This window comes from Scyliorhinus canicula, chromosome 10 (genome assembly GCF_902713615.1).
Source record: "Scyliorhinus canicula chromosome 10, sScyCan1.1, whole genome shotgun sequence".
NCBI lineage: Eukaryota > Metazoa > Chordata > Chondrichthyes > Carcharhiniformes > Scyliorhinidae > Scyliorhinus > Scyliorhinus canicula.
The window spans coordinates 85,327,140-85,343,244 of record NC_052155.1 but is presented as its reverse complement, the minus strand read 5'-3'; the positions used below and the strand labels follow the sequence as shown (position 1 = coordinate 85,343,244).

Genomic DNA, 16,105 nt, shown 5'->3' with positions numbered 1-16,105 from the left:
CCCTCCCTGCTGAACATCAGAGCCAGCCGTGGTGCCATTGCTCTGGCTGCTGCTGTTTTCCCCTGATAGGCTATTCCCCCCGACAGTATCCAAAGGGGTATACCTGTTCAAGAGGGGGGACAACCACAGGGGATTCCTGCACTGACTGCCTGCCCCTTCTGGTGGTCACCCATCTCTCTGCCTGCACCTTGGGTGTGACCACATTTATATAACTGCTATCTATGATGCTTTCCGCCACCTGCATACTCCTAAGTGCATCCAACTTCTGCGCCAACCGAACCATGCGGTCTGTGAGAAGCCCCAGTTGAGTGCACTTTCTGCAGATGAAGCCATCCGGAACGCTGGAAGCCTTCCGGACCTGCCACATCTCACAGTCAGAGCACTGCACCCCTCTAATTGATGTTGCGTTAATTAATTAGTAAATTAAATTTAAAAATAAATGTTAAATATAGGTTACTGTTCACTATATGTTTCCTAGCACTAGATTTCTACTATAAATGTAAAAGCTAAATACAGTACACTCCGATCACTGGCTTAGATACCCATCTAAATTATGGTTAAGTAATTAATTAACTATGTTCAATTAGTTTAACAATGTTTCATTTTTAAATTTAATGCAGATTCCCTACCAGCCAATCAGGCCACAGCTTTCCTGTGACATCACTTTTCATTTCTCTCTTGCCTTGTCTCTACTGTTTGCTTTACCACATTTTCCCAAATTAAAAAAATATATAAATTGAGAGTGCCCAATTCATTTTCATTTTCTTAATTTAGTTTTAAAATTTCTCTGTTTCCCTAGCTATGTGGCTCATTGGAACATCAGGCCAGCAGCGCATGGGTGTATCCCATCCAAATGGTACAGAGCCCACTTTCCCCTGTACGGGTCCAGTGCCCCACGAACCAAAACCCACTTCTCCCAGTGTTAATGTCTTTTGAGCCACACATTAATTCTCCTAATCACATTTTCCCAATGTCAATTTGCATTTGGATCAGGTGATAATCACCAAGACACCTTGGACCACTACATCTAGAAAGCAAGGGCAGCAGATACATTGGAACATCGCCACCTAGAAGTTACCCTCCAAGCCATTCACCACCCTGACTTGGAACTATATTGTCACTCCTTCACTGTCATTGGGTTAAAATCCTGAAACTTCTTCCCTGACAACACTGTGGGTAGTGCTTTCAACACATGGACTACAGTGGTTCAAGAAGGCAGCTGACCACCATCTTCTCAAGAGCAATTAGTGATGGGCAATAAATGTTGGCCGAGCCAGCAAAACCCATATCCCTTGAACGAATAAGGAAAACCCCAGATATTATTAACTTTGAAGTTCTGCTTTTAAATTTAGTGCTTCGCTGCTCACACTGACAAGAGAAAACCTCTTTCCGAGTTCTACATGTGCCATTGGTACCTACATGGTAGTGGGAAGAAGGGGCCTACTAAGAGTCACATCCCTGTCCTTACTGACAACCACTCCTTCTCCAGCAATCCCCTTCCCACCACCATTCAGCTTGCCCAGGTCCCTCCTCGATCAAAGGCCTTGGGTGAATGTCATATTGAAGCAGTCAGTGCCTGCCCGCTGGTGCTGCTGAGTGCAGAAGAGATGTCAGCCTATTAAGTGCCTGAGTGGCACAAGATGCGGCAGGCTTTCCTGAAAACTGGTGACAGGGGGTTCTCACCGGCTCTCCAGCTGAGACCCTCCCCTCCACAAGATTCTGCCCAATGTCTATCTGTCGACTCTGTTCCAAATGACATCTTTACAATTTCTAAAGTGGCAGTGGCCTCGGACAATGCCATTTCTGACAATGACAAAGCTTTGGTAATGTTGGCAGGATATCAGAAAAAAGACTTCACAGGGCAGAAGTTAGTCTGAGCCTGTTTTCAAGCTGAAAGTTCATACTTGGAGAGTAGGTTGCACCTGAGTGAGGCCAGAGAGCCAATTTCTATCCATTTACGTATCCACAATGAGCTGCCAGCACTAAACATCTAAATGCAGCTTGCCTGATGAGAAATAACAATTTAGGGCTGCCTATCCCGCCAACGGCGACCCTCAGATAATTACCAGGAGGAGCTAAAGTGAATTCCCATGGGGAAGGGACGATCCTGATGTCTGTGAAATTGCAGAAGTACATCTGGTATCGATGGCGAAGGGTTTCAAGAGAAAAAACTCATACGTCCTGGTGGCAGCCACAGGAGCCTCTGACGAAATATGAGGACGACAGGTCCAACATCAATCCCACTTATTGGTGACTAATTTTGTAAAGGGGCATTCAAGAGGCTGTCATTAATATATGTGGAAGGGTACAAGCATCTGTTTAGGCATGAGTCTGCGCGCCTAAAATATAGGCCTCATTTAACGGTCATGCTAACACTTGCACAGGCTGGCCCACAATTAAACTGTTACACTTTTTATCAGCTTGCTTTCCCTCTTTCTCCAATGTTTGTGCACACATTGTCAAGCCTAACCTTTCTTCATAAAAGACTGTCAGTAAGAGAAAACCTCCAGGCAAAACAGATGTCATTATTTTAAAATTAATATGTAATTAAGCAGGAAGAACATAGTACATAGAATACTGTTATAACCCCCACGAGACCCACAGGGATGATCCAATTAATCTCACCATGAGCCTCGTGGAGTACGAACTCCCCTTCTGAGAAACGGAGGCCTATCAGCGGTCTCATTAATTCATAGCCACAAAAGCTGGCCAAGGTAGGAGTCGAACTACAGCGTCGTCCCAACTGTTACTTGTAAATACTTTCCTTTGGAAATAAACTTTATTTTGTCTCCCCTTTCCGGACTCCTCCATGACTACTAAATTGGTGACGAGGATAAAGCAAAACTACAGTCAGTGCTGCTAACCATTTGGAGCACAACCACCTCTCTCCACCAAGGAATAAGCTTTGCACCATTTTGAAAATGCCATTGTTGGCAGATTTTATGCATTCAATGCGGACATAGAGGATTGGACTCAGTACGTTAAGCGTATGCGCTATTTTTGTAAGGCGAACGCTATCATGGGGTGATCGCCAGACAGTAATTCCTTTGACCGCCTGTGGGATCCCCACTTTCAGAGTCATAATGAGCCTGACGTAATCGACAGGCTCCAAGACATTCGAAGAGCTAGTGGCACTCGTGCCGAACCAGTATGACCCCAAGCCATTGGTTATCGTACAGAGGTACAGATTTAATATAGCCCAGAGAATCCCAGGGGAGTCCGTTCCAAATTTTTGGCACGATTGTTTTCAGACTATGGGCCATCCCTACCCAAAATGCTACAGGACCGCCTTGTATGCAGCATAAACTGCTGGCCGAGCTGTTGCTGGCCCTAAAGAAGGCCGTCAAGATCCCCATCTCACAAGAGAGCCAGAGAAGGCAATCTAGGAATTCCAGGAGAAGTCAGGGATGGAAGTACACAGCGTAGCGTGCTCCCAATTCCGGCAGTCAGTGCCTCATAGGATGGGACCCTCGGAACACTGTACTGGCCAAAACACCATCGGGATCAGGCCCATTAGCCAAGGGCCACTACAGCCAGGCAGGACGAGGATACCGCCCTGGAATCAATGGAGAAGGATCCCAAGGGAGTGCAGCACTTGTGGCTGGCGGAACTGCAAGGATAAGAAACCACATGTCAGCCAGCAAACTCGCCGCCCTACCCAAGAGAGATGCAGCCCAGAGCTAAGACTCACAACTTAGTACAACCTGATGGTGAGGAGTGTATGTAATTGCAATGCGTTGCTGTGCCACAAGTTGCCCTCATCATGATTACTGTCCAGGTGAACGGCCACCCGTTAGAGATGGAGTTGGACACGGGGGCCACAGTTCTGGTAATAGGAAGGCAGGCCTTCAAGAGAATCAAGACTGGGATTCAACAGCTGGGTTTGCAGGACCCCGAGGTAAGGCTAGCGACCTATAAGGGGGAACCCCTCACCAGAGCAAGCACGATGATGACCCCGGTTACTTGCAGGCAGCAGTCACTATTAATAATAACAGTGCAGGGCCCCGGACCAAATCGACTGGGCGTCACTGGTTACAACACCTCCGGCTGGTTTAGCAACAGATCTTCTGATGGGCACCGGAGGACTTTCAAAGTCTTGGGGAAGTACCCAGAAGTCTTCCAGGAGGGCCTGGTCAAAATTAAGGGGATCGTGGGCAAGATATATGTGGACCCTCAGGCCCAGCCAAATTTCTACCGGGCCCGTCCGTTTCCTTATGTGCACCGTGCGAAAGTTGAGGACAAAATCAGCCGACTTGAAGGTCTCGGTATCATTTGACCGGTACGATTTGCTGACAGCGCCAATTGTCCTGGTAATAAAACCTGACAAAACTGTATGCCTGTGTGGAGATTATAAACGAGGCCTCCCATCTGGACAGGTACCCAATGCCACGGAGAGAAAACCTATATGCAAAGTTAGCTGGGGGACATTCCTTTTCCAAGCTTGACATGAGCCGCGCCGCATGACATAACCAGTATAGAACTGGCGTAACTGTTGATGGGCTGGATGCTCTGGACTTGCCTTAACCTCACATTTCCTGATATTGACAGAAGAGTGCAACATGGTCAGGACCAGCAGAAGGGGGGAGGGGGGGGGGGGGGGGGGGGGGCAAGGCAAGCACACACAGACCAGGAGTTTCCAACTGGGGGACGCAGTGCAGTCCAAAACTTATGGGACGTTGTATTCCAGGGATGGTGGTGAAGCGACCGGACCTGTTTCAAACCAAATGAAGGTGTGTGAACGAACGGTGCGGAAGCACCTTGACCACTTCAGGAGTGGGAGGTGGGACACACCCAGCCGGAGGAACCATCTTCCAGCCACATTGCCCCGGCACATGGAGGCGTTGCCCCCTGGGGGCCCCGGAACAGGGATGTGAGAGGTGGTGGACTCCGACTCCAAGATGGGGACCCAGGCATCTGAGGCTTCTGAAAGCGACCTTGCCAGGGATCAGTCGCCAGCGGTACCCACCAGCCGGTCACCGCAAAAACGCTGTTGGCCTACACGCTACACATCTCCCAACCCAGCCCCGCAGCTACTGGAGGTGCAGCCTTGAGCAACGAGAAGCAGAAGTCGTTCCTACTGTCCTTTCTTCAGAGGGACTTACGGGTTTTGGGGGGGGATGTTATAACCCCCACGAGACCCACAAGGATGATCTGATTAAAATCCCCGCGAGCCTCATTGAGTATGAGCTTCCCCGCTGAGTGGTGGAGTCCCATCAACGGGCTTGTTAATTCATAGGCATAAAGTCCGGCCCAGGTAGGAGCTGAGTTGCAGAGAAGTCCCAACTGGAACTGGGACTGTTACTTGTAAATACTTTCCTTTGAAAATAAACCTTATTCTGATTCCCGTTGCTGGGCTCCTCCATGACTACTAAAAATACTTTGAATGCATGAGCGTTACTCCAGTCCAAATACTAAGAAGAAATCACATTTTTCATTTTTGTCTTGATTTCAAGCCATTAAATAACACACAGATTGACCAGAATGATGCACAAATGAAATGAAATGAAAAAATGAAAATCGCTTATTGTTACTGTGAAAAGCCTCTAGTCGCCACATTCCGGCGCCTGTCCGGGGAGGCTGGTACAGGAATCAAACCGTGCTGCTAGTCTGCTTGGTCTGCTTTAAAAGCCAGCGATTTAGCTCAGTAAGCTAAATCAGCCCCAAACACTTCTATTCTAAAATCCCTCTTCCGTTTCAAAATACCTATTCTGGCAGCGCACTAATTTAAAGAATAAGTTGAAGCAAACATTAGGCTAATGAAAATCTGACATCCAATCGCTTTGAACTTTTTTGTCTTGGGGAATCGTTTACTTTCGGAAATGTGGGATGTGGCAAAGTTTGAATTCCTGGTGAAAACTAAATCAATGATGTGTTATTTCTCATTCTACCTCTGTGACGATCACCTGGAGCGAAAGGAAAGGGCTTTTGAACAGCAGCTGCAACCCATAATAAATCATACTGGAAAAATAGGAAAGAAAAACATGTTCCGATGGGTCTACAATGTTTGGGGATAAAACAGGGTTGTAAATCAGAGTCTACTTTTGATAATCAAAGTATTTTTGTGCTAAAAATGACTTAAATTATGCAATAAGTTGAGTTAAGGAACTTAAATATTCCATGAACACTGAATCAGATTTCCGTGGAGTCAGAACAATTCCGGAAACCTTTAAAAACTACAGGTGGGACCCAGAGGAGAAATAACACTCCCATTTCCGGCAGGTACAATTTTTGCCAAGAGGGGAAAGGTGACAGGGTATGAATTACACACGTGACAAGCACAAATCTGCTGGACCATTTGAATTTATTTATGACTCTAAACAGATCCTGTTTTTTGCTGTTCCATGGGCCTTAACCCACAGTACGAGAGTCATGAATTTATGGAGGAGACGTAAACCCTCTTGAATGTCGGATAAGGTCTATTTAAGTCATGATCTGAAATTAGTTATATCCCCAGCTCTTTAAAAATGAAAAACAAAAACTAGGCAACAGTTGTCAGTGTTTGTCAGTGTTGTAAAACAAAACACACTACTGGAATACATTGATTGACAGATCATCTGGTGTAGCTTAAAAAAATATTACCATCTGTGCTTGCTGTTTCAAAATACACGAGCTGGGATCTTCCACTCCTGATCGCATTGGACAAGTTTGGCTATGGGAGCGGAAAATCGCGAAGAAGGGGCAAATCGTGTTTAATATCAATGTGAATGCATGACGTGATTGTCCCCTCGCCGTGTCAATGACGGGCACGTTTCCTGACGTGCAAAGTTGGGATCATCATTTCAATTAAGCATATTGTTATCAGGCCTCTACGCCTGAATCATTCTCTGCCGTCAGAAAAACCATCCATGTCGGTGTGAGATCAGAATGGTGTGAAACCCAACTGGTTCCCCAAGGCATACACCTGCTGAGCAGACCTCCCAGGAGAGCTCAGGTAAGTGCATCATTCAAGAGGAGAGGGCACTGCCCGGGTACTGCCCTCAGTACTGCCCAGGCACTGACCCATGGCATTGCGCATGACAGTATTCCCTGGTACTACGTTTGCCAATTTCCAGAAAAGTTTTACCTATCATGTTGACATTTCCCATGAATATTTGACTGAGTTTCAAAAGGTTCAACGTCTCTTATCTCAGCAGGAAGTCTGGGTAAACATATTGATTGTCAATTTTTAGAGGATATTAAAGAATTGACTATCTTTGATGTGGTTTTGAATACAAATCTGTTTTTAGAACAGCTTGACTGTTTGAGGGGATTTAAAATCTTTGAATGGGAGTCATGAATCAGAAGTATTTTTCCTGTATCAAGTGTGTATGTGTGGTAGTCCTATTAAATTGATAGAAGTTTGATATTTTTCATCTCCACATAGCTCCTGAGATCTGCCCATGTGGACACTGGGTGAGTGGCTCTGGAGGTGGCTTGGGGGTTATGACATGGCTTGGTGGGGATGGGAGTATGATGTATGGAGGAGGCACAGGATATATGAATTAGCAAGAAGGGATGGGTGAGAGCTAGAGGGCCTAACAGCCTTTTATAAAACTAGATTGAAAATCAGCCCACCTTGGCATTTGCCCACCTTTGGGGTTGCCTTTGAGCTGTCTCTGTATTCAATCACAACCCTGTCTCCCAGAAATGTAAACTACGCGTGACAGGGCCCTGAATATAAATGAGGTTCTGTGGAGTAGGGAAATTTCCTGATTTGAGCTACACTGTCTCGGCAACAAGAATCTGGCCATTGAGTTTATTCCCTACAAATGAAAAAAAGACCCAGAGAAATGCAGCTGACGGACAAATCCCACAACTAAAAACCTTGTGTCCACACAAGAAGCTGTTTCAGCACGGACTAAGTTTTGAAAATTCTTCTTGATGGACCGAATGACATTTTTTCCTGAAAATATCTATGATCTTTGCTCTCAAATGCTCTTTTACACAAGATGTCCCACATATATATAAGTTGCTGTCGTAGTGCACAAGCTGCACTTGCAACACTGTATGCCGTCACAAATTCACTGTTTATACAACTCGTATTCTGACTCATGTGACTGTTTAATACTACTGCCTGATTTTGCTACAGAAAGGCATAAATGTGTTCCAAATCAAAATTATATAGTGGAGGCGAGGATGGAATTGTCTTATCTTAATCAGAATTCCAATACAAATTATAATTATAGACTCTCCAATGGTTCAGAGATTTCTTCCCAGTTAAGTAGGTGAGCCATAAAGATGAAGGGGACTACAGGTTTTATCTATACCAAATTAATAGAGTTTAGGTAATAAATTGGGTTAGGATGTACAGAATTAGGCTTTCTGTGGCTGACTGCTATACAGCTATCCCTGCTCTAAATCTGCAGTCAACCACGGATCATGTAATTACCTCAAGGCACTGCAGCTGGGCTCTACTTGGGACTTTGTTACTGTGTTACTTGAAGAAACAATGTTAAAGTAAGAATTTAGTTAAAGGAAGAATGTAGGCTGAAAACACCTGGGGCGCGATTCTCCGCAAATGCGGAGAGTCGTAAAGGCTGCCGTGAAACTGGCCGTGTTTCACGGCAGCCTCCGCGCCCCCTCCCGGGACCCGATTCTCCCCCCGGTCGGGGCTAGCAGCGCGGCCCCGCGAAGCACGGCATCGCAGGCTTAGCGACCGTCGCTAAACCCGCGCGCCAAGGGTCATGGCGGCTGACGCGCACGATGACGTCAGCCGCGCATGCGCGGATTGGATGGGTTTCGGACCCGCCACCCTTGGCACGGCCATGGTGCAGCTGTGCCAATCGGTGCCATGGTTGTCGGGAACGGCACTTTGCGGCCGTTTTCACGAACGTGATGTTATATCAACAACTTTCAAACCTGTGTTTGGCTACCTTGGTCAGATTTGAATAATAATAATCTTTATTAGTGGCACAAATAGACTTACATTTACACTGCAGTGAAATTACTATGAAAATCCCCTAGTCGCCACACTACGGTGCCTGCTCGGGCACACTGAGGGAGAATTCAGAATGTCCAATTCACCAAACAGCATCAATACCTGAGCAAGAGGAGAAAGGTATCGGTAAATATTAATCAAGGAGGGTCAGTTGAATGGTGAGGGAAGAACTGGTCTAATTCCTACCTCCTTTTTATCACCTCACTGAAACAGGATACCTCAAAATCATACAGGACTCGATCCTGCAACTCCAGGGTGCTGAAACTCACCGTTCCATTTAGTTTATATTTTTCACAACAACAAAGACAATACTGGACAATCTCAGCAGATCAGACAGCATCTGTGGAGAGAAAAGGGAGATAACATTTCGAATCTGGATGACTCTTTGTCAAAGCTTGACAAAGATGCTCAGACCTGCTGAGATTATCCAGTATTTTTTGTTTATGTTTCAGATTCCAGCATTCGCAGTAATTTGCTTTTATCTTAGTTTATATTGTTGCTCCTCAGCCTTATTCTAAAATGCATAATTTAACATTTCTCAGCATTTAAGTTAACCTGTCTTGTACCTATCTATTTTGTCAAATCAGCTGGGCTACCAAGCATTTCAAATGCCTCTAACCTAAAACATGGGACAGTAATGTTGCATTTGTTACCAAAGTAAATATGTTGAGAACATATGCAGCAAGCCACAACATTATATGCAGCAAATAGATAGATAACTTGCTGGTTTAGGTCACTCAGCTAAATCGCTGGCTTTTAAAGTCAGACCAAGCAGGCCAGCAGCACGGTTCGATTCCCGTACCAGCCTCCCTGGACAGGCGCCGGAGTGTGGCGACTAGGGGCTTTTCACAGTAACTTCATTGAAGCCTACTCGTGACAATAAGTGATTTTCATTTGGGGGCAGCACGGTAGCATGGTGGTTAGCGTAAATGCTTCACAGCTCCAGGGTCCCAGGTTCGGTTCCCGGCTGGGTCACTGTCTGTGCGGAGTCTGCACGTCCTCCCCGTGTGTGCGTGGGTTTCCTCTGGGTGCTCCGGTTTCCTCCCACAGTCCAAAGATGTACGGGTTAGGTGGATTGGCCATGCTAAATTGCCCATAGTGTCCTAAAAAGTAACGTTAAGGGGGGGTTGTTGGGTTACGGGTATAGGGTGGATACGTGGGTTTGAGTGGGGTGGTCATTGCTCGGCACAACATCGAGGGCCGAAGGGCCTGTTCTGTGCTGTACTGTTCTATATTCTATGTTCAAGGAGTGATTACAAGGCTAGACTCCAATATAGTTCTTTAAGGTTTGAAAATATGGCAGGACAACCCAGCAAGGCAGCTGGCAGGCTGCCCCCAGCTTTTCCTGCCAGAGACAACACTTTGAAAAACAATTGAAATATTCCACCCTTTGTTTTCCTTCATTTTATAAAATAAACAAAACATATTTTTTGCAGCACATTTTTCCAAAAAAGGTACAATTAACAGTCAATAAACAGCACCAACTTACATTTATACAGTGCCTTTAACTTTTAGGACATCTCAGTGGGCAAGGTGGATATAGAGGGATATGGGCCAAATGCGGGCAAGTGGGACTAGCTTAGTGATAAAAAACTGGGCGGCATGGACAAGTTGGGCCGAAGGGCCTGTTTCCATGCTGTAAATATCTGTGACTCTATAAGAACATTATCAGGCAAAATTCAGGATCAAACTACAAAAGGAGTTAATGGGCAGATGACCAAAAGCGTGGAAAAAGTGGTAGGTTTTAAGAAATCTCTTAAAAGAGAAAATGGGGATAGAGGGAGAGGGAGATATTTCAAGAGAGAATACCAAGGAATAGAGCCGTGGTATACTATTGGTTGTCTGATTAAAATCATGGATATGCAAACAGTTAGAATTGGAAAATCACAGAGATTTCAGAAGCTTGTAGGACTGGAGAAGGATACAGGAATAGGGAGGGTTGAGTCCATGGAAGGATTGAAAACAAGGATGAAAATTTTAAAATTGAGGCGTTGGTCATTTGGGAGCCAATGTAGGTCTGTGAGCGAAGATGTCTGAATGATTGTCAGTTTTATAAGGCTTTCGTAAAATAAAATATTGAGAAAGTTATTTGAGGGTGGGTGGGATAAGGGGATTGTTGGCTGGTGGATTGTCATTTTATTTGTTGTTATTGTTGATTATCTGTTGTAACTTTTGATGAAAATGTGAAAAAGGAGTGAAAATATTTATTAAAAAAAAGAAAGTAAAAAGTTATGAATGATTAACTGTTGTTAAAGTGTTTTTACACATGCACATATGCTGGGTGGCACGGTGGTTACTACTGCTGCCACACAGTGTCAGGGACCCGGGTTCAATTCCGGCCTTGGGTGACTTTGTGTGAAGTTTGCACATTCTCCCCATGTCTGCATGGGTTTCCTCCAGGTGCTCCGATTTCCTCCCACAATCCAAAGTCCCACAGTCCAAAGGTGTACAGTTAGGTGGATTGGCAATGCTAAATTGCACCTTGGTGTCCAAAATGGTTAGGTGGGGTGATGAGCCATCAATTGAACGTGAGACGAGTTGCTGTACAAAAGTTAGGCTTTAATAAGCTAGAACTTAGCCCTGCGGTCGACTACAATAAATGGACGACCGCCGGGCGTTCTGACTATTTATACCTCGGTATGGAGGCGTGGTTAACTCAGCCTCTTGACCAATCGGAGAGCCGTCACATGACTGGTCTCAACCAATCGGTCGAGAGGCACATGACCGACCAGGGCCAATGGTAAGCCGGTGTTCTGCACCAATGCAAGACAGCTATGCAAATCATACCACCACATGGGGTTACTGGGTTACAGGGATAGGGTAGGGTACTCCTTTGGAGGGTTGGTTCTGACTCGATAGGCCAAATGGCCTCCTTCTGTACTGCAAAGATTCTATGATTCAGTTGTTAATATCGGATTCATTGGTTCTGTGCCAAGTATACTGGGTGAAGGGGCATGGAAGTACTGTCGTTTGGCTTGGATGGTATGAACTGGATGGGTGGAGAGGTATAGGCTGGCATGGAGAGTATGAAAGGCCTTGGGGATGGGTGGAAGGGAACAAGGTGCCATGATTTGGCATGGAAGGCGCATGGAGGTGTGTGGGGAGGCAGTGGGTATGAGGGGTGAGGGCTATTTCTCTTTCATTGATTTTACTGTAACTGCGGCAATGTCCCAGAGCAGCTAGGCTGGTCCTTTAAATACACCACCTTGGCACAAGGCGGCCCCCGTGGCTGCCACTGCATTGTTTCCAGGGCAGAGGGTCCTACTCCAGTTAATTTCCCCGCAGGACATGCCATGTCGGGAAATGTTCCAACTCCTGCTACACTCTAGGATGAAAGTCCAGCTCAATATGTCCAGTAATTCCATATTTTTCAACTAAACAAGGGCTTGGGGGGCAACTTTCCACTTGCTCACCAAGCAAGTGTAAATAGTAAGTGTAAATCCACTTTCTCAAGCAGTGTAAATAGTTCCCTTTGAAATTTGGTACTCTTGTGATTCTGTCCTGATGAGTGCAAGACAAAAAGATTCAACACCATTTTGCCAGCAATACTCAAGTTCTATACTTAAAATCACTTACACGCTTGATCAAGCTGCTCCCATTTCTATTTTGCTGGCCCTGGTTGGTCATTGTTAAATTCAAATCAGGCTCCAAACTGTCCTCTCGACTGGATTCAAATATTTTGAGATGCCCCACTTTTCAAGAGTGGGACGAAGAGACGGCATAAACCCCACCACTGTAAAAGTGGTGGCAGACATGTATGTGGCGAGTTGGGGGGGGGGGCTCACATTACACAATACTTTATTTTTAACACCTCAACCCTTCACCGTCCATCCCAGGGAGCTTAAAATTCTCCCCATAGTTTCTGTAACACTCCCTTGTCTATAAACATACTTTGCACGGATCTCTAAAAAGGTTCAGAAGATCCTTCTACAAGAACTTTTATTTAATATCTGAGAAACAAAAATATATGTCTGTTTACCTTTACAGTACAATAATAATTCGATGTTTAAATATTATCTAAATGTCACATGGAAGACAGTTTTAAGTTCTCATTCTATTGACAGTAATCTACTGCGTACACTCAGTTTTAAAACACCATTTATAGTCATTATGCCATCCTTCCAAGAGAGTAAAGCAAGGGAATTTCCATTTAAGACCTTCTGCAGCACAGGGAGAAAACACAATTTGGAATGGTGACATACAGAACAACTCTGTTTAAAATTTGTGCTGAAGGAGGTATTGATCTGCATGTGTAAAACCTTTAATTGAACAATTTTAACACATAAAAATATTTCTATACCAGAGAAACGCAACGTTGCTAAAGAATCAATTCACCATAAAATAACTTTAAATAGAAACTTACTCTGTTGTGTGCACCATTCTGTCTTCATATGTAAACTGGTTGAATACAGAGACTTAAACGTTTTCACCAGAATCTTTTGGTTTTAATGCTGAGAGCTGACGGCTCTTTTGATAACAGCCTGGTGGAAAACTGAAGACTGCTGAATTTAGAACCTTGCTCAGGCTACTGTGCGCACACAATCTCTATCTTTAACTCTAAGCTATCCAATCCTGCATTCCTCTGGTGTTCTGCTGGCAGATGCCTTTGTGCAGTTCACCAATCAAATGCTTTTGATCACTAGACTTACTTCTTTTCTGGCTTCACACCAAAATCAAGGATAAAAGTAATGTAAATCAGTTCTGTTGTTGGTGTGAATAATTAGACGGTGCTGAGAGAATATGTTTCACCGAAAATGCCGATTTCTAAACACGGTTCAGTGGTTAAAGGAAAGTACTGATGAATGATAGCTCTGGAAGCTCAGCAGGTTCGAGCTGTTAGTAACACTTATCTGAAAGTAATCTTATCAGTTCTCCATATGTTGTAGAACAGTCGGATCTCAAAACACACTGTCCAGTATCACTGTGCATGTAAAAGCAGATTTATGAGTAATTCATGTGACCACATGGGCTCCTGTCACTTCATCAATCTACCTCACCCTAAACCCTTCTTAAAAAAAAAATAATGGCAATGAATTTCAAAACAAATTCCCTCTCTTGGGGCAAATTACATTACCAGTTTCAAGTGAGCCACATTCAGGACAGAAGGTAAAGGTTCTGCTATGCAAACTCATTGGGCTGGATTCTCCGCCCTCCCACGCCACTTTTCAGCCTTGATTCTCTGTTATGACGGTCTGTCAATGGAGTTCCCCATTGTCGGGCATCCCTGTGCCGTCGGGAAACTCCCGGGCGCTGGTAAAACGGAGAATCACGCCGGCGGAGAATCCCATTGTCTCTAAATCTGGGGCTGGATTTTCCGGTCTGGAGACTATGGGCACGATTCTCCCAACGGGAGACTGAGTGCTGACGCCGGAGTGAAACCCGGAGTGTTTCACTCCGGTGTCGGAGGCCACTCCTCGCCCCCTATTCTCTCCCCCCCCCCAGGGGGCTAGGAGAGGCGGTGCGTGAATCCCGAATGCCCGGCCTTGACACTTGCGTCAAAGCGACGCGCCGGGAATGACACGGCTGGCGGCTTCCCCTCCGCTGCCCCGCAAGACATGGCGGCTTGAACTTGCGGGGCGGCGGAGGGAAAAGAGTGCGTTGTTTACAGACGCCGGCCCGACGATCGGTGGGCACCAATCGCGGGCCAGACATCTGCTGAGCACGCCCATGGTGCTCGATCCTCCCTCCGCCCCCCACAGGCCCCAAACTCAACTGTTGCGCGCTGTTCACGCCGGCAGCGACCAGGTGTGGTTGGCGCTGGCGTGAACCGGTTGGGTTCGGCAGGCCGCTCGGCCTATCCGGGCCGGAGAATCGCCGATCGCCGTGAAGAACGGCGAGAGGCGATTCTCCGAGCGGCCTGTCGAAAAACGTGACACGCCTTTTTTGGGGGGGTGGGAGAATCACGGGGGGTGCCAGGACGGCGTGGCGTGATTCACCCGGCCCTCCCGCGATTCTCCCACCCGGCGTGGGGTGCAGAGAATCGGGCCCTATGTGCTGCCGCCGGAACAGAATCGCGGGAATTGTGCGCTCCTGCTAGGAGCACCGGCCAGAAGAAATTCACGTCAAGCAAATAGGCCAGCACACTGCCAACTTGCAGCCCACAAAATGGAAGGAAATCGGAGCACCCGGAAGAAACCCACGCAGACACGGGATAAAAGTGCAAACTTCACACACAGTCACCTGAGGCTGGAATTGAACCCAGGTTCGTGGAGCTGTGAGGCAGCCGCGCTAACCACTGTGACGCAGTGCCGTCAATCCACTCAGCACAGGCTAACACTGAAAGGGTAGTGTCCATGGTGGAAGGCACAGGGAAAGATGTCAGAGCCATGTGTCAGGATATCCAAGGCTTGGGGCACACTGGGCTGGTTTAGCTCACTGAGCTAAATCGCTGGCTTTCAAAGCAGATCAAGCAGGCCAGCAGCACGGTTCGATTCCCGTACCAGCCTCCCCTGACAGACGTCAGAATGTGGCGACTAGGGGCTTTTCACAGTAACTTCATTGGAACCTACCCGTGACAATAAGCGATTTTCATTTCATTTTCACACTGTGCTGTCCATGGCTGAGGCGTAGGACAGGAGAGCCCAGTCACAGACAGACATGTCCTGGGCATTGCTGGACATTGCTGCGGCGCTCCAGAGCTTGGCCCTTCATTAAGGGTCATGGCTAAGGTCATCGAGAGCATTGGCCAGGCACTTACTGACCTTAGGCAGTCATAGAGGAACATGCTACAGGCACAGAAGGACATGGCATTGTCTCGGAGGGACATGACTAAGGCAGTGAGGGACATGGCTCACTCGCTGAGGGGCCTGACTCAGTCTCAGTGTGCCATGGCTGAAGACATCAAGGCCATGGTTCAGACAAGGGTGGGCCTCCACGACTCACAGCACCAAGGTGACGGTGGTGCCTCCAGAGCTCGCTCTGGCCTCCCCCCACCATCTCCCCCCACCCCCTCCGCCCCGTTCCATGTGGTAGCCCGGGGGCTAGCAAGAATCCCGAGGGAGGAGGAAGTGATGGGGCCCATGCCCAGTAGAAAGATAGATGACACTTAAGTTGGCACGGGTGTAGTAGAGAGTAGATACAAAAGACAAGGTACAGCACAGGAACAGGCCCTTCATCCCTCCAAGCCTGCGCCGACCATGCTACCCATCTAAACTAAAATCTTCCCTACTTCCGGGGTCCGTATCCCTC

At 46.6% G+C, this 16,105-nt stretch overlaps 1 protein-coding gene across 22 annotated transcripts in view; it reads right to left on the bottom strand.

Moving 5' to 3' along the window:
• The window catches only part of dtna (dystrobrevin, alpha), a 254,287-nt gene extending 240,815 nt beyond the window's left edge, over positions 1-13,472 (bottom strand). For all 22 annotated transcript variants that reach the window (XM_038809268.1, XM_038809270.1, XM_038809269.1 and 19 more), the window contains exon 1: positions 13,281-13,472. In XM_038809268.1, coding sequence (XP_038665196.1) covers positions 13,281-13,297 — 17 coding nt within the window. In that variant the 5' untranslated portion in view covers positions 13,298-13,472. The remainder of the gene's footprint in view (positions 1-13,280) is intronic.
• Positions 13,473-16,105: the final 2,633 nt, after the last annotated feature.